The 19,270-nt window shown below is 46.7% G+C and overlaps 1 protein-coding gene across 3 annotated transcripts in view; it reads right to left on the bottom strand.

The window, feature by feature from the left end:
- ADCY1 (adenylate cyclase 1) overlaps window positions 1-19,270 on the bottom strand; it is a 333,354-nt gene that overhangs the window by 134,255 nt on the left and 179,829 nt on the right. For all 3 annotated transcript variants that reach the window (XR_014474925.1, XM_083188127.1, XM_083188128.1), the window contains exon 4: window positions 18,766-18,877. Coding sequence is in view for 2 of the 3 variants with exons in the window: in XM_083188127.1 (XP_083044253.1) it covers window positions 18,766-18,877 (112 nt within the window). In the remaining variant the exon portion in view is untranslated. The remainder of the gene's footprint in view (window positions 1-18,765; window positions 18,878-19,270) is intronic.

Below are 19,270 nucleotides of genomic sequence, written 5' to 3'. Positions count from 1 at the left end.
ACGACACCCTGCACGGCTGTGAATGGATGATTTACATAATCATCCATTTGCAGGCGGGGAGAAATTATTTGATGGTCGCCGTTCAGAAACACCTATATAGTGACTCTAAACTATGGGCGCCCTATGCGAGGACAGGGCGGGCAGCTGACATCCAGTGATTTCAGCTGCCCACCCCCCAAATGTCCATCATGGCCTCATTAGCCTTAGAACGCCCAGCGTTCTCATTGGAATGCCCATGAAACACTGGGCGTTCCCATATCCTAATGGGCCGTGTAGTGTGCATGCATGGGTGCACGCACTATGCATCTGTGCATGAGCAGAAACGCGCCTGCGCATGCACAGATGCACAACATCGGTCCTCCGTGCAAATGCATAGAGGACCGAATGGATCTGAATAAGGTCCTAGATTTGTTTATTTTTTTTTACATGTACCTCTGAAGTAGTGAATGCCATGTACTACAGCTCTGAGTACCCGGCACACACACACACACACACACACACACACACACACACACACACACACACACACACACTTGCATCACTTTATTCACAGTAAAAGTCAACACAAAATAATTCTTATTTTTTAAATGGCAAAATGGGAAAGAATTATAGTGCTATTTTTCTTAAAATGTCACCCCAGATGTGTAAAACTGTTACTTGTTTTCAACAGTGATTCTGTGGCTGATAGGTGCTGCATATTCCACATATGTTCAGGGTCCAAGACGCACTTTAGCCAAGTAGATATATATTTTTTTATTTTAATCTATGCAATATGTTTTATTTTTCTTATGTGTGCAAGTGTGTAATTTGTAAATGTTTCTGAAACAATATTTGGTACTTGTGTAGTTTTACGGCGCCAGCATGGCGCCGTGCTACTTCCGGGTGTACGTACGCTCGCCACTAAATATGTCAAATAAACTAACTTAACTCCATGCCAACATGGATAGTTCATGCCTCCACTATCCACATTGGCATGGAGTTGATATTAAATAGCGTGGTGAGCGTAGCGAGCCACCGAGCCCGCAGTGTGGGCGAGCGAAGCGAGCCCCGCAAGGGGACTCAGATGCACGGCGCCATGCTGGCGCCGTGAAACTACACAAGTACCCAATATTTTCAAGAAAATTATTATATTATTGAATTATCATGGAAGTATGAGAGTTGTGCACTGAGGGGATTATTCTGGTTGATTTGCAGTAGCGTGGGGGGCGGAGAGGGGCATGGGAAGGCATGCGGCCCCATTAGCATATGGGAACGCCCAGCGTTTCATGGGCATTCCCATGAGAATGCTGGGCATTCCTCTGCTAATGAGGCCATGACGCAGGTGCGGGGGGGGGGGGGGCGGGCAGCTGACATCACCAGATGTCAGCTGCCCGCCCACTTTTCCCCGAGCAGCCACGCATATATAAGAGACTTAAGAGTCACTTTTATATGCATGTGCCTTCACCCTCATTTGATGGTCCCCAACCATCGAATGATGTGGGCGGATCCCACAAGGCTGCGAATGGATGTTACTGTGTGACATCCATTCGCAGGCCCTGCGTGCGACTCCTCCTTGCGAATGGTGGCGACAACCAACCATTCGCAAGGCAGGGTTTGGTGAACGTGCAAGTCTGCAAATTTGCAGCTTTGCAAATCAACCAGAATAACCCCTTGAGTGACTGAAGGTAAGTGGGCCTCGGCATGGTCGTTAGTGCTCTAGCAGTGGCTTACTTAAAGGCATAAAAGGAATAAGATAAACTTTGTTGTACAGTAAAGTGCTGTCTCCACCGGCATGCTTCTCTGATCCCCGGTTTCGGCTTGACTACAGCGCACACCAGCGCTCGTGGCGACTGTTCGGGACCTGTGTGGATGGACCAGATGTTCCGCTCGAGTTGTTTGCCTGGTAAAACTGCTATTATGATATGTGGTACTCAGCCCACAGAGCTTATTAACTCGGTATGAGAAACTATTTCATTGTACTTCGGATCCATTTCTGTAGTGGTCCTCAATAAAAATACTCTTTTAATGCACTCTGAAATGCCCCTTCTATCCTTTTTCTGCCTTGGACCCTGGGTTTTGTTTGTGTAATGTCAATGATATGTATTTGGCCACACCTAGTGTTGCTATGGGAGTTGGGGGTGCAGTTTCCTGTTACTGTTGTTCTTGTTTAAAATGGCTACTTGAAACTAGCATGCAGTGTCTGTCCTTATTTAATACATCTGAAACATGGGGCGAAATGTAATAGGGTGTGATTTTTGGACGAGTTCCAAACTCGCCAGAAATCGCACCTTTAAAAATCGCGTTTTTTGCCGCGAATTCGCATATGTAATGAGATGCGAATTAGCGGCAAAAAATGCGATTTGCCGCGATTTCGGGCGATTTTTAGTCATGAAAATGTGCGCATTTTCAGTCATGAAAATGTGCGCATTTTCATAAATGCGATTTTGTGCAAAAAAAAAAAAGTTTTAAAAAAACGGCGTGGGGTCCCCCCTCCTAAGCATAACCAGCCCCGGGCTCATTGAGCCGGACCTGGTTCCAAAAATACGGGGGGACAAAAAGCATATGGGTCCCCCGTATTTCTGAAACAAGCCCCGGACTCTTGGACCGGTCCTGGTTCCAAAAATACGGGGGACAAAAAATCTGGGGGTCCCCCGTATTTTGAAACCAGCACCGGGCTCCAACAGCCCACGGTGTCATGCCACAGCCGGGGGACACTTTTTATACAAGGTCCCCCGGCCAAAACATGAGCACCGTGGCTGGTCAGCCTTGGACGGGGTACCTGGAGGAGTGGGGACCCCCCCAATAAAGGGGTCCCCCCCCCCAGGCTTCACCCGTCCAGGGCTGAAGCCCGGGGCTGTCACCGGCGTCCGTGGCCAGTGGACGCCGGCCTGATAGGGTTAAATCGATCATACGTTACATTGCTTTATACCGGAGAACTACAAGTGCCAGCAGACCTCCCCCGCATGCTGGGACTTGGAGAACCACAAGTCCCAGCATGCGGGGCATTAATGGGCCCGCTGGGACTTGTAGTCCACCTGTAAAAAGAATGTTTATAAAAAACACACACACAGAGAAGTAAAAGTTTATTACACACACACACACACCTCACTTTTACACCAGCGTTACTTACCATTCCTGGATCCAGCGCTGGTCTGGCTGCTTCACAGCCGGCTCCCCCCGCACTGACAGGCAGCGGGGAGAACCGGCTTTCTCCGTTGCCTCTAACAGCTTCTGTAGCGCTGTTCCAGCGCTACAGAGTCTGAGAGCGCGATTGGCCGATACGTCTCCATGGAGACGCATAGCTCAGTCCTGATTGGCTGAGCTATGCGTCTCCATGGAGACGCATACTGTAGCTCAGCCAATCGCGCTCTCAGCCTCTGTAGCACTGGGACAGCGCTACAGAAGCTGTTAGAGGCAACGGAGAAAGCCGGTTCTCCCCGCTGCCTGTCAGTGCGGGGGGAGCCGGCTGTGAAGCAGCCAGACCAGCGCTGGATCCAGGAATGGTAAGTAACGCTGGTGTAAAAGTGAGGTGTGTGTGTGTAATAAACTTTTACTTCTCTGTGTGTGTGTTTTTCATAAACATTCTTTTTACAGGTGGACTACAAGTCCCAGCAGGCCCATTAATGCCCCGCATGCTGGGACTTGTGGTTCTCCAAGTCCCAGCATGCGGGGGAGGTCTGCTGGCACTTGTAGCTCTCCGGTATAAAGCAATGTAACGTATGATCGATTTAACCCTATCAGGCCGGCGTCCACTGGCCACGGACGCCGGTGACAGCCCAGGCTTCAGCCCTGGACGGGTGAAGCCTGGGGGGGGGGACCCCTTTATTGGGGGGTCCCCACTCCTCCAGGTACCCCGTCCAAGGCTGACCAGCCACGGTGCTCATGTTTTGGCCGGGGGACCTTGTATAAAAAGTGTCCCCCGGCTGTGGCATGACACCGTGGGCTGTTGGAGCCCGGTGCTGGTTTCAAAATACGGGGGACCCCCAGATTTTTTGTCCCCCGTATTTTTGGAACCAGGACCGGTCCAAGAGTCCGGGGCTGGTTTCAGAAATACGGGGGACCCCTATGCTTTTTGTCCCCCCGTATTTTTGGAACCAGGTCCGGCTCAATGAGCCCGGGGCTGGTTATGCTTAGGAGGGGGGACCCCACGCCGTTTTTTTTTTATAAAAACACTTTTACACATTTTTATTAACAGGACCATGCACAGATCTCAATGATCTGTGCATGGTTCTGTCAAATTCGCCTGTCAGAACCTGGTCTATTTTTTTTGCGATTTTTGGTAACATTTACCAAAAATCACACCCTATTACATTTGCGAGTTGTATACTTTATAATGGGAAAACATCTGGATGCGAATTGAAATGTGACTAAAAATCAACCTATTAAATGTGCGATTTTCGGAAAATGTGCGATTTCGGCCGTTTTTCGGCCGTTTTTTGACCCAAAATCGCACATGTCCAAAAATCACACCCTATTACATTTCGCCCATGGTGTCAGAAGTTCCTGAGCCCACAAATGATCAGAAAACCTAAATATTTTTGTAAAAGAAAGACTGCGCTTATATAATACAGGTGCATGTAGGTCTGAATTACCACTAAACACTTGCTTGTAAACAAATATATTTATTAAAAAGTATTAAATTCGTATAACTTTATTTCCACTGTAAAATATACATACACATTCAATAATCGGTGGCCACCTATATTGTGTAAAAATATTAATAAAACATAATTGTTACTAATTGAAGAAGCTTTTGTTAACTCTTTGAAAAAGCTCCAATAGAGCGAAACGCGTTAAAGGGGACTTGCCCGGCAACTTTGGACCAAGAAGGGACATTCTGCCAGTGTACCAGACCACCGTCAACTGTTACTTCCGCGTGAACCTGCACACGGAACAACACAGAGACACAGACCCAGCGACACTGTGCTGCTGCTGCAAGAGGGCGGGTGAGAGACGCCATTCTGCAGAACCACAGGCTGGGAAGACGCTAGATGGAGGAGACCCCAGCTGCGGGTGAGAGTCGCAGCATCTGGACTGACTAGAACTGTCGGCGTTGGGTCAGCATCTGATCGTCTGCAACTGTGGGTGTAGAACGGAGGGCTACGGCAACGGTAACTTCTTACAAGCTGTCCTGTCTCCCTGCTAATTCAAACAATCGCCCAATAACAACATCAAACGTGGAGTCTGTGAGTTCAAAATCCATTTAAATGCAGTGGATACTTTATCATATACAGTTCACAAGCGGAGACTGGACATTATCTAACTGGCATGCATTGTCCCTCTTGGAAAGAGTTTATTGCAATTTGAAAATTAGAGCTGTACAAGCCAAACAAAAGCTTCTTCAATTAGTAGCAATTATGTTTTATTAATAATTTTACACAATATAGGTGGCTACCGTTTATTGAATGTGTATGTATTTTTGACTGTGGAAATAAATTTATAGGAATTTAATACTTTTTAATAAATATATTTGTTTACAAGCAAGTGTTTAGTGGTAATTCAGACCTACATGCACCTGTATTATATAAGCGCAGTCTTTCTTTTACAAAAAATATTTGGGAATATAGGCGTGGTTGCACTTATAGTGTATCCAACACCTTAATTAGGTGTGACTTCACAGTCACACTATTTGCCTGCTGCTATATCAATTAAAATTTGTTTGAACAGGGCCGTAACTAGGGGGGGCTAGGGGGTCACTCGCACCGGGCGCTGGAGGGTGGGGGCGCTAGTGTGGTGACCCGGCAGCGTGGTCCCTGGGATGAGCAGCGGGGGTCCGGGGACTGGTGGGTTAACGCCAGGTCCTAACGGGGTCCCGGGGACTGGTGGGTTAACTCCGGCTCCTAGCACTGCTGGACGGTGGGCGGGAAGCAGGTTTTGAAAAGACTTGCCGGACGCTGATTGGCTGAATTCAGCCAATCAGCGTCCGGCAAGTCTTTTCGAAGTCATCAGCGCTTCCCGCCGCCAGGCAGATAGCGCTAGGAGACGGAGTGACTGAAGGCTGCCGCTACACCAGTCCCTGGACCCCTGGACGCTACACACAGGTATGTTGGCAGCGGGGGTCCAGGGACTGGTGTAGCGGCAGCTTTCACATACACAGCCGCTCGCTATTTGCCTGGCGGCTTTCACATACACAGCCGCTCGCTCTTTGCCTGGCGGCGGCAAGCGTTGATGATTTTGAAAAGACTTGCCGGACGCTGATTGGCTGAATTCAGCCAATCAGCGTCCGGCAAGTCTTTTCAAAATCTGCCTCCCGCCAACCGCCCGGCAGCGCTAGGAGCCAGAGTTAACCTTTTCCAGTCCCCGGACCCCCGCTGCCTGACCCCAAGGCAGTCTTTTTTTTTTGTTTTTTTTTTGGGGGGGGGGGGGGGGGCGACCAAATGACTGCCGACCCAGGCACCGAAACACCTAGTTTCGGCCCTGGTTTGAATAAAACTATATGGAAATTTTAAATAATATATTTTTTTATTAGCGCCTATCACAAGGGGGTTTACCCCAAAAAAGTAGTATCAGAAAACCTGCATCATACCTCCCAACATTCCCGATTACCGCGGGAATGTACTGGTTTTCTGGGAAATTAGCGTGTCCCTCCCACAGCAGGCAGTGTCCCGCAGCGAGGGGGGGGGGGCTGTTGGGAATCCCCCCAGTTGGCTGCTGAGCAGCAGTGAATAAACGCTGTGTGCACGCACAGCGTCTATTCCCGCAGCCAAGGGGTGCAAGTATAGGCCATGCCCCCTTCAATTAGGTCACGCCCCTCGGAATTTGTGACCCGCCTACGGCGCATATCCCTCTGTCCCTCCTTCATCTCTACACAAGTTGGGTGGTGTGCTGCAGAGACAAGACAAGGATAAGGATTGCATAGATATCAAGTGGATTGATTCATCATTGTGTTAAACTTCTCTGCCTTCTCTGGAGTGGAAGCTCAGCAACATGGCATCTACTAACAACATTCCTCCACCTGATGGGATGCAGATGAGTGGCAATTTGTGCACTAATTGGGAGTTTGAGGACTTTTCTTTAGCCACAGGCCTTACTGATAAATCAGCTCAGGTGCAAGCAGCCACACTGAGGAGAGTGATGGGCAGTGAGTGTCGCCATGTTTATAAGCACAACCTGAATCTTACTGCAGTGCAGAAAACAGATGTAAAGGCAATCCTGGATGCATTTGAAGAATACTTTAAGCCTGCAAAAAATGTGATTTATGAAAGGTATATTTTAATTGATAAGTTTGTTACCCGGCTGAGAGAAAAGGCAGCAACGTGTGAGTATGGCACAATAAAAGATGAACTTATACGTAAAGTAATAGACTCAGGCAAGGGAAAGAGCAGTTTCCAGCATTTGGGAAAACCTGCAGCTCATGCGGTGTTACCAATCACTTTGCTAAAGTGTGTCTGTCAAGCAAGCGCTGGAATAAAGCAGGAAGAGTGCACACAGTAGAAGACACACATGGAGCTGAGACACAGACTGCTGAGGGCATTTACACAACAGAATGCATTGGGACTGTAAGATCAGCAGGCCAGAAGTGGTTTGCACATCTGACTATTAAGTTAGACTCAGGGGCAGTTAGACTCAGGGGCAACATGTGATGTTATGAGTCTGGAAGATAAGATGCAATTGGCTCCTAGAGTTCCATTACTGCCAAGTGACACTAAACTGAAGCTGTATTCTGGAGAGCTGATGAGATCATTGGGACGGTTCAGAACAGAATGTGTTGTTAGTGGACGTAACCACATACTTACTTTTGAAATTGTGGAGGCCAATCAGAAACCATTATTATCAGGTTCCACGTGTGAGCGCTTGGGGTTGATGCAGTTTACTATTCCTGCTGAGCTACATAAGATGGAACATGACTTGTCGACCATTGAGGTAGTTGCTTGACAGACACACTTTAGCAAAGTGATTGGTAACACCAATGTCAGATGCCTATGATGATGTGTTCAAGGGACCAGTGAAATCTGTTCCTGGGGAAGTACATTTTGAACTTGATCCAAGTGTTCCACCATTCCAATGTGCCCCATGCAATGTGCCTATAGCCCTTAAGCCAAGAGTAAAAGCTTTACTAGATCAGTATGAAGTAGATGGGCATATTGCACCTGTGACTGAACCAACTGACTGGATTAGCAGTATGGTCATTGTGGCAAAGCCTGACAAGCTAACAATCTGTATGGATCCTAAATTTTTAAATCAAGCACTGCAGAGGTCTCATTACATTATGCCGACATTGGAGGATATGTTCAGGGGCTTAGGGAGGGCGGAGCCCAAGCTCCGGGCGCAGAGAGATCAAAGGATACCGGAGCAGTGTGCAGCCGGCTCCCCCCGCCCTGTTTGCCCGCTCTCCTGCTCCCTCCCCCACCCAGTTGCGGCACTTACAGAGCTAGTACAGTGTGGAGGACGCTGCCAGGATTTAGCAGCTGTCAGAGGCACCCGGCAGGACAGAGAGAAGCAGGCACAGTGGCATCATGGGATTTGTAGTTTATATTTTACTGCTCAGACTTTGAGCAGTTAAAGATTAAAGTACATGCTAAGTCTCACACAGGTTATCTTGAACGCTGGTGGCATGCCTGCAGAGTGCAGTTAGGATGATATGGCTGTTCTATTTAGCCAAATTTATGCCTCACCTCTCTAAGGTGTTACTTGAACTTGCTATTGGTGAGCCAATTCATATGGAGCCAATTCATATGGAGTCACTTCCTGGAGATCGCAGAGGCCATTGGAGATGTGGTACCTGTGTGTGCAAAGTTGCATCGTGCTCATATCTTGTGGATGTGGAAAGTAATTTGTACAGATGCAATCATGTGGGATTGCAAGTAGCTGAGCTGCCAATTCTACAGGACACTGTAGAGCAGGCATGTCCAACGTTGGCCCTCCAGATGATTTGAAACTACACATCCCAGCATGCTTTGCAATAGTTTTAGCATTCTCTATTAGCAAAACTGTGGCAATGCATGCTGGGATGTGTAGTTTCATAACATCTGGAGGGCCAACGTTGGACATGCCTGCTGTAGAGCATTCCGTTCCTGGTCTAATTATGGAGCCGGCTGCGCCAATGGCAAATCAAGAATTTGAAAGGCCACAGGTCATTCTACCAGATGATGGGGACAATGAGGACATAGAACGGCCACCTGACATACTTGATTTATAGCTAAAGAAACAACTAATAAAGGACATTGTTAGCATTGTCAGTTATGTTATACCTTAAGTATATTTAAAAAAGGGAAAGGTTTGTGTAATGTCAATCTTATGCATTTGGCCACACCTAGCATTGTCATGGGAGTTGGGGGTGCGGTTTCCTGTTACTGTTGTTCTTGTTTAACGTGGCTACTTGAAACTAGCATGCAGTGTCTGTCCTCATTTAATACCTCTGAAACAGGTTTCACCATATATTGGAGGGAGCGGCAGCAATTTACTTTTGAGGACTGTTTGTGCACATTTTAACCCCTGTTGTTGTATTTGCTGGAAAACAGTAAAATCAAAAATAAATCTAAAATGGCTTAGTGGGTAAAAGCAACATCACAGTATGCACAAGATTACCTGATTGATTCCCATCCAGTCCTCAGTATTTTTTTATTTTTTATGTATTTGCAATATTATCCATTAGAGTATTCTTAAACATATATGCATAAGTTATAATCCCATTCACTAGTGTACAACATTCAAAGACCTATTTTTATCACATAAGAAGTGGATTGTGTGTGTGTAATGATACAGATAGAGCCACACTCATTAATTCTGACAGCATGCCTAGGCGAGGGTTTTGTGTGGAGCTGTTTGCCTGGTAAAATTGCTGATACACAATGTGGTTCGAAGCCCACCTAGTTTATTACCTTGGTACAAGAAACAATTTTATCCTACTACAGATCCATTTCTATAATGGTCGTCCAATAAAAAATATTCTTTTAATGCACTATGAAGCACCCCATCTTTCCTATCCTATACTCTGCATATATATATATATATATAATACAATTATTGTAATTGATTTATGCTGATCACTGCGTTAATGTTGCAACATATACAGGTGTGAACCTACAGTAGGTTGCAAAGGCAGTTCTCACACATTGTGTATATCCAGGCAGCAGCTGCATTCTCCCTCCTCCCTCCCTTCCCCAGCTGGGGAAACAAGCTTACACCGACTAGTGTGCAAATCCGCTAGGATCATCTCTTGCAGTGAGATACTGCTTATTGTGGGGAGGTCAAAAATAGCGCAGGCTGGGGGCTCTGACTGCAGAAGTGCTTATTCCTCATATATATATATATATATATATATATATATATATATATATATATATATATCTCCTATATATTTGGCTACATCTGTCACTCAAAGTGGGTGTCTGTGTCTATAACGCTCTGTTCCTGGACTTTCCTCTTAATGTGTGATTGCCTTCATCTGTGCTGAACACCTTTCTGAGAAATTAACCTGTTTAAAACAGGTGATGGCAATCATACATTAAGGGGAAGTCTAGAAACAGAGCATTGTGTCCCTCCTGGAGAGGGTCATGTTGGGAGGTATGTGACAGAGAACCAGCCCAGTGAGCCCACAGACAGTGCCAGACACCCACTGCCTTCCCATGTTGCCCAGCACTGCTACTCCACAGCCACCAGGTGAGCGCCCCCCTCCCGCGATTTTCGGCAAAACCTCCCCCCCCCGCGCGCCCCCCCCCTCCCGCGATTCGCGGCAAAAACACCCGCTCCCCCGCGAACCCCCCATACCGCGATTCACAGCAAAAACACCCCTGCGACCCCCCCTCCCGCGATTCGCTGCAAAAAGAAACCCCCCACGACCCCTCCCGCAATTCGCGGCATAACCACCACCCCGCGACCCCCCCCTCCCGCGAATCGCGGCAAACCCTCCCCCGTGACACCCCCCCCCCCGATTTGCGGAAAAAACACCCCCCCCCCGCGACCTCCCTCCCGCGATTCGCGGCAAAAAGAACCCCCCCCCGCGACCCCCCCTTGCACGATTGGCGGCACCCCCCCTGCGACCCCCCTCCCGCGATTCGCGGCACCCCCCCCCCCCCGCAATTCGCAGCAGCCCCAGGATTAAATGGCACATGCAAAACACTGACATGGCTATGGTCGACAATGAAAAAGGTTGACATGAGTTTTTGAAGATTTATTTTTAATTTTTTTAATTTTTTCATATTCATTGTCATGTGTCGACATGGACACCAATGAAGTGGCACACTTATGTCAACATTTACATGTGTTGACCTTTCTGTGTTGATTTTTTCTTGTGGCGATTCGCGTCACACCCCCCTGCAACCCCCCCTCCCGCGATTCGCGGCACCCCCCGCCCCCCCCCCTCCCGCAATTCGCGGCAACCCCCCACCGGAACCACTGTGAACCCTGCCCTCCCGCGATTCGCGGCACCCACCCCCGCGACCCCCCCTCCCGCAAATCGCGGCACCCCCCGCGATTCGCGGCAGCCCCAGGATTAAATGGCACATGCAAAACACTGGCACGGCTATGGTCGACAATGAAAAAGGTTGACATGAGTTTTTGAAGATTTATTTCATTTTTTGAATGTTTTCATATTCATTGTCATGTGTCAATGAAGTGGCACACTTATGTCAACATTTACATGTGTTGACCTTTCTGTGTTGATTTTTTCTTGTGGCGATTCGCGTCACACCCCCCCGCAACCCCCCCTCCCGCGATTCGCGGCACCCCCCGTGACCCCCCACCTCCCGCAATTCGCGGCAACCCCCCACCGGAACCCCTGTGAACCCCGCCCTCCCGTGATTCGCGGCACCCAACCCCGCGACCCCCCCCCCCTCCCGCAATTCGCGGCACCCCCCGTGATTCGCGGCAGCTCCAGAATTAAATTGCACATGGAAAACACTGACATGGCTATGGTCGACAATGAAAAAGGTTGACATGAGTTTTTGAAGGTTTTTTTTTCATTTTTTGAATATTTTCATATTCATTCTCATGTGTCGACATGGACACCAATGAAGTGCCACACTTATGTCAACATTTACATGTGTTGACCTTTCTGTGTTGATTTTTTCTTGTGGCGATTCGCGTCACACTCCCCCCCCCCCGCAACCCCCACTCCCGCGATTCACGGCACACACACACCCCCCCCGCGATTCTCGGCACCCCACCCCGTGACCCCCCCTCCCGTGATTCACGGCACACCCCCGCGACCCCCCCTACCATGATTCGCCGCAACCCCCGCCCCCGTAACCCCCCTCCCGCGATTCTCTGCAATCCCTCCCCTCCCGCGATTCGCAGCATCCACCCCCCCACAACCCCCCCTCCTGCAATTCGCGGCACCCCCCCGCGACCCCCCCTCCTGCAATTCGCGGGACCCTCCGCGACCCCCCCTCCCGCGATTCGCGGACACCTAAGTTGCAATACAGGGCATCTTTCATACAATTCTAACCATATTTCTCATATACAAACGTTCACAAATTAAGGGGGCGCAGCCCCTTACGACGGTGTGAAGAGCGCCCGTAGGGCGCGATGAATCACCTAGTATATATATATATATATATATATATAAATAAGAAAACTGTGTATCCAAAGATACATAGAAGACAGCACTCCTTGGTCCTTTTTAAAGTCCAGTGTAGCACAATTTATTCATAAAGTTGAGCATCAGACTTATATGCAAAATATGGCAATCTTATGCCTTTAGTAATAGTGGGGGTCACAAGCATATTCACCCATCCTTGCAGTTAATGACACAAGCAGTCGGCAGTCGACGGTTCCGTTTCGGCTGGAAGCCTTTCTCACAGACTGACCCAAACATATTAACACTCAAACTGTGTTAAATAGCCACCACCACCTCTATCAATTAGCTCACACAGCTGTTGTGTGTCGCACATCAACCAATCATAGCTAGACAGCCCAGCCGCACCTTTGCCCGGAACTCCATATAAGAATACTGATTTAATGAGTCCTCAGTGTGCGTGCCGCTCCCCCACTCACGTGGGTCTCATCTACCAATGTCTTGCTTACCATTCACACGCTCTCCTACGGCGTGTGTGCATTTGGGGCCGGAGACGGAGGTGAAATGCCGCGCAAACCCCTGGAGTTTAGCCGGGTCCGCGCCAGGTGATGACGTGGGACACCGGCTACCCTGTATGGATCTGACGTCCCCGGCACTGCGTGATGACGAGGGTGACGTTGCGCGATGCGCTGCGTTCCACCTCCGTCTCCCGGCCCCGAATGCACACACGCCGTAGGAGAGCGTGTGAATGGTAAGCCAGACATTGGTAGATGAGACCCACGTGAGTGGGGGAGCGGCACGCACACTGAGGACTCATTAAATCAGTCTCCTTATATGGAGTTCCGGGCAAAGGTGCGGCTGGGCTGTCTAGCTATGATTGGTTGATGTGCGACACACAACACCTGTGTGAGCTAATTGATAGAGGTGGTGGTGGCTATTTAACACAGTTTGAGTGTTAGTATGTTTGGGTCAGTCTGTGAGAAAGGCTTCCAGCCGAAACGGAACCGTCGACTGCCGACTGCTTGTGTCATTAACTGCAAGGATGGGTGAATATGCTTGTGACCCCCACTATTACTAAAGGCATTAGATTGCCATATTTTGCATATAAGTCTGATGCTTAACTTTATGAATAAATTGTGCTACACTGGAATTTACAAAGGACCAAGGAGTGCTGTCTTCTATGTATCTTTGGATACACAGTTTTCTTATATTATTGTGTTGACCTGGCACCCGAAATAATCCCTGCAAGCTGTGCGGATTCCTCAAGTTCTCATATATATATATATATATATATATATATATATATATATATATATATATATATATATATATATATATAGAGTAAGAAACTGGCGTCACTCCAAGGGATTTTTCAAACGTAGTTTATGCAGTAAAAAGTCGACATTAGCATGTCAATGCGGTCGACGTTTCAATGGCACTTAGCCATTTTCCTCAGGACATGACATGCAGACCATAATTATGGTCTGCATGTCATGTCCTGAGGAAAATGGCTAAGTGCCATTGAAACGTCGACCGCATTGACATGCTAATGTCGACTTTTTACTGCATAAACTACGTTTGAAAAATCCCTTGGAGTGACGCCAGTTTCTTACTCTATTCACCAATTGTGGATGGCACCCGGGGTAATCTCTTTATGTGATTGAGGAGTGCCGGCTCGCACAGCAACATATATATATATATATATATATATATATATATATATATATACAAAACGTACGAGGTCACTCACAAGATTTGAAATGCTGCACGGCGGCAGACTTGCAATAAAACAAACAATTGACACAAGGCTGTGTGAGTCAACGTTTCGGGCTGGTAACCCTTTATCAAGACAAAGGGTTTATCTTGATAAAGGGTTACCAGCCCGAAACGTTGACTCACACAGCCTTGTGTCAATTGTTTGTTTTATTGCAAGTCTGCCGCCGTGCAGCATTTCAAATCTTGTGAGTGACCTCGTACGTTTTGTATATACCCATCCTTCCTGGATTGAGGTGCACCCAAGTCTTTGTCTTCTCTGCTGAGTGCCTGGACTATATATATATATATATATATATATATATATATATATATATATATATATATATATATATATACCAAGATGCCAGGCACAACCTCCGTGTATGTTTCAGCCTGGGTGCCCGCACAGCAAGGGATGTAGATAGAACAAAAAGATGCAGCACTCCACGGCAGTAAAGCAGTAAAAAAGCTTTAATTTCCAAACAACGTTTCAATATCAATTCGATATTATCATCAGGTTCAAAGGCTTTGAACCTGATGATAATATCGAATTGATATTGAAACGTTGTTTGGAAATTAAAGCTTTTTTACTGCTTTACTGCCGTGGAGTGCTGCATCTTTTTGTTATATATATATATATATATATATATATATATATACAGTGTATATATTAAAGTGGAATATTGACTACAGCTAATACAGTCTCCTCTAGGTAATATCTGCACAATGACTTAAAAGAAACTGAGTTTGCTTTACAAGTGAAATTAACCCCTTCCCGACGAGGCCTTTTTTGTTAATTTTTTTTTTTTTTCCTCCTCGCGTTCAAATAAGCGTAACTTTTTTAATTTTCCGGCTATATAGACACATGAGGGCTTTTTTTTGCGGGACAAGTTGTACATTTTAATGGTACCATTTACTATACCGTATAATATTCTGGGGAATCAGGAAACAATTCAATGTGGGGTAAAAAAGAAAAAAAACGCAATTCCACAATTTTGCGCTGGTTACGTTTTTTTCGGAGTTCATAGTTCGTTTAAAATGATGGGTTATCTTTATTCTATGGGTCGTTACGATTCCGGTGATACCAAACTTATATAGTTTTCGTTACGGTTTACCACTAAAAAAAAAAATAGAAAATTTTACGGTTTTTCTAATTTGCGTCGCGTCGCCATGTTCTGCGGCTTATAACTTTTTTTATTTTTCCACCTACGGACCTGGGTGAGGGCTCATTTTTTGCGGGCTGAAGTGTACTTTTTAATTGATACCATTATGGGATATGGGCGACTTTCTGATCTCTTTTAGTTATTTTTTTTTGGGTAGGCGATGCGACCAAAAAACGTAGTTTTGGCGTTGGGAATTATTTTCCGTTTACGCCTTTAACCGTGCGGGATAACTAATGTTATATTTTAATAGATCGGACTTTTAGGAACGCGGCGATACCAAATATGTTTATTTTTTTTATTTTTTATTTATTTTTATTTGTGAAATGGGGAAAGGGGGGTGATTTGAACTTTTAATATTTTTTTATTTTTTTTTAATTTTTAAACTTATTTTTTTTTTTTTTTTTACTTTTACTACAAGGCCCCCTAGTGTACTTGACCACTAGGGGGCGCGATCGCCTGTACTAGGTTCAGCCATAGAGCTCTATGGCTGAACATAGTGATTTTCAGCACTTCCTATTACATCCTGCCTCAGGCAGGATGTAATAGGAATGCTGACACGGCCAGCACAGGGGTCTACATTAGACCCCTGGCTGCCATGGCAACCGATCGGCACCCTCCGATCTCGCCGCGGGGGGCCCCGATCTGCACCGGAGGGGGGCGCCCCCCCTCCGATCAGCTATTTAAGCACTGCGGGCGCTTTGCCCGCGGTGCTTAAAGGGTTAAACGGCCACGATCGGTGAACTCGCCGCTCGTGGCCGTGAGAGCAGGTACCTGGCTGTAATATACAGCCATTACCTGCTCTCTTTCAAGCCAGCTCACTCCGTGAGCTGGCTTGATTCCCCCGCAACCGACATATGACGTAAATGTACGTCATATGTCGGGAAGGGGTTAATGAAATAATTTGCACAATATTAGTGACTGTCTGAGTGTTATGTGATTATGCGTTATGTAATTAATGTTAATTCTATGTATGTATCATGATATTTAAGGAGAAAAATTGCAATTAAGTTATTGTAGTGTAGTCCTCAGATTGTAAAGGTGCGTTTTAACCTTGTCCACAATATGCAAGAATAGATGACCCACACACTTTTTAAAAAATGTGTCAATTATTATGTGGGGGCAATTATAGATAACAATAATAATAATATTTACCAGCCTGTCCTGTCCACTCCACACTGCATGACTCCACCGCATCCAAGGGTAGTCAAGCAAAAGAGGACCAACGGTACTTGTTTCCTAGCACGGCCACAACGATCATGATCGTGGGCATTGTGAGGAAAAATCGGGGGCATTGCGGCCATCGCAAGCACTAAAAAATCGGGTGCGATGGTTGCGACGCGATGCCCGCGATTTCCCCATAGGGAACAATGTTAAATGCCTCAATTTAGCCGCGATGCCCCCGATTTCCCATAGGAAACAATGTTAAATGGGTCAATTTACCCAAATCATCATAGGGAACAATGTTAAATGGGCCATAAACCCCCCAAAACACCCCTGAACAGTGAAATGTCCCCCCAAAAGTATTTTACGCCACCCCACGATCAACGCGAACCCGAAGCGTGGCGAGCGGCGGCGGTACGTGTCCTCCGACCTTTTCATACCCCCACTATCCATGTCGGCGTGGAGTTGAGAATAGAATAGTGTGGCGAGCCCGAAGCGTGGCGAGCCCCGCGAGGGGACGCGGATACCTGTGAAGCCCGCGAAGGGACGCGTTTACCTGTGAAGGTATCCGCGTCCCCTCGCGGGGCTCGCTGCGCTCGCCACGATTCGGGCTCGGTGGCTCGCTACGCTCGCCACACTATTCTATTCTCAACTCCACGCCGACGTGGATAGTGGGGGTATGAAAAGGTCGGAGGACGCGTACCGCCGCCCCTCGCGGGCTCGCTGCGCTCGCCACGCTTCGGGTTTGCGTTGATCGTGGGGTGGCGTAAAGTACTTTTGGGGGGACATTTCACTGTTCTGGGGTGTTTCTGGGGCTTTCTGGCCCATTTACCATTGTTCCCTATGATGATTTGGTGAAATTGAGGTATTTAACATTGTTCCCTATGAGAAATCGGGGGCATCGCGGGTACATTGAGCCATTTAACATTGTTTCCTGGACCATTTAAGGCTTTTTTAGCCGCATACGACGCGACCAACGCGATTTTGACTATTTTCAATGCATTTCAATGGGAAAATTGGGGGCATCGCGTCGGTCGCGTCGTATACCACTAAAAATGACACACGATGCCCGCAATTGTGGCCGTGCTAGGAAACAAGTACCGGACCAACCTCAGTGATTAGAGGTGGACCTGGAAGCTCTCATCAACGCTTTAGCACTGCTTAGATGCTGTCCCAAGCTTACTGCCTCCATTCTTCTATCACAAGTGAGGTTAGCTCCCAGATCCATGATCAGAGCAGACAACATTAAGCTTCCAAAAATGGTCAATGAAGTCGGTTTCTAGGCAGCGTGTAGCCACGGAGGCTTGCAGTGCAGAGAGGAGGGCTCCTGTAATGTTTTCCAGGATGTTCATGCTGCAAGGGTTGGTAAAAGAATCCATGCAGATATTTCTGCTGACGGGACATACCATATGAGCCAGGACGGCAGTGGGAGCATGAAAGTTTCCAATGGGATCGATAGTTTACCCTCGCGTGCTTGCTTAGCTGCCATGCTTCTTGCCTGCTTCACTTCGTTCTCCACCCTCTTCTAGAAGGAAGAGATGGTGGCGTGGATAGTCAAATTGGTGTTCCCCCCACCTTGCTGCTGCAACCGCTGTTGCGGGTCTCATGGTAGGTTTCATCGTTAACGTGGTCCAAAGCTACATCCACAGATTGGGAACTAGCTGCTAATGTAAGGGCTCTCATTATGCTCTGCAGAGCATAAATGTACACTTGCCAACAACAGTAAGTACAGGGAAGGCCAGGGCTACTGAATTAGACCAGCTCCATCAATCAATGATAGATCATGCCCAGCTACAAATTTATCAGATGCTTGTATAGTTGTATACTATGTATTGGGGAACTGTGGCGCGGCATAGTTTATATTGGTGGCACTGCTGTGGCATACAACTGCTGCATACTATGTATTGGGGGCAACGTGGAATAGTATGTATTGGGAGCATTGGAGACAGCAAAGTATCAGGTTCTGATGGCATGAGGGGAAGCCTTAGGGGAACTGAAGGAGCATAAGTGATTTATATATTCTAGTTGTGGATTAATGTGGCTATTACACTTCTAAACTGGAGCTGACTCATAGATTTTCCACACACACACACACACACACACACACACACACACACACACACACCCACACACACAAACTCACACAAACACACACACACACTAATACATATATTATTATTTTTTAGAATACATATTTATCATCATAACATTTGTCCAAAGCTTTGCAAATAAAAGAAAACTGAATCTTACTGTTGCCAGTTCATCAAACTTTCCAAATAGTTCATTTAACAGCTTAACCAGTTCTTGTGCTGTGCACTGGGATGCCAAGCTTGTGAAACCAACTATGTCTGCAAATAAAATGCTGCAATAAAAAAAATAATAAATGTTAGAAATGACATTGTTTAAATTGTGTGCCACTTATAGATTCCTGCCATTAAGCTCACTCTCCTTACCAAACTATGCTGCATTGCTCAAACAATCATAAACAGGATGATTAAAGATACAATAAAATAAAAGTTTAACAAAAATATCACACTTTTTAATAAATATGTATACTATAAAACTGTGCATTGTTAATCTACAAAAGGAAAAATCCACTGGTAACAGAATCCCATTTTTACAGTGATAAACTCTAATTATTGTACCACTGCCAATAATAATATTAACAAATCAGCCCGCGATAAACCCCATATAAAATGCTATCAAAAGACAGTGGGCTAGATTCTCTAAGCTTCAAAAGTGATAAACTGAAGAG

The sequence above is a fragment of the Crinia signifera genome, chromosome 5 (genome assembly GCF_055691185.1).
Source record: "Crinia signifera chromosome 5, ASM5569118v1, whole genome shotgun sequence".
NCBI classification, from domain to species: domain Eukaryota; kingdom Metazoa; phylum Chordata; class Amphibia; order Anura; family Myobatrachidae; genus Crinia; species Crinia signifera.
The sequence above is the reverse complement of the archived record's forward strand: the minus strand, read 5'-3'. Positions and strand labels throughout refer to the sequence as shown.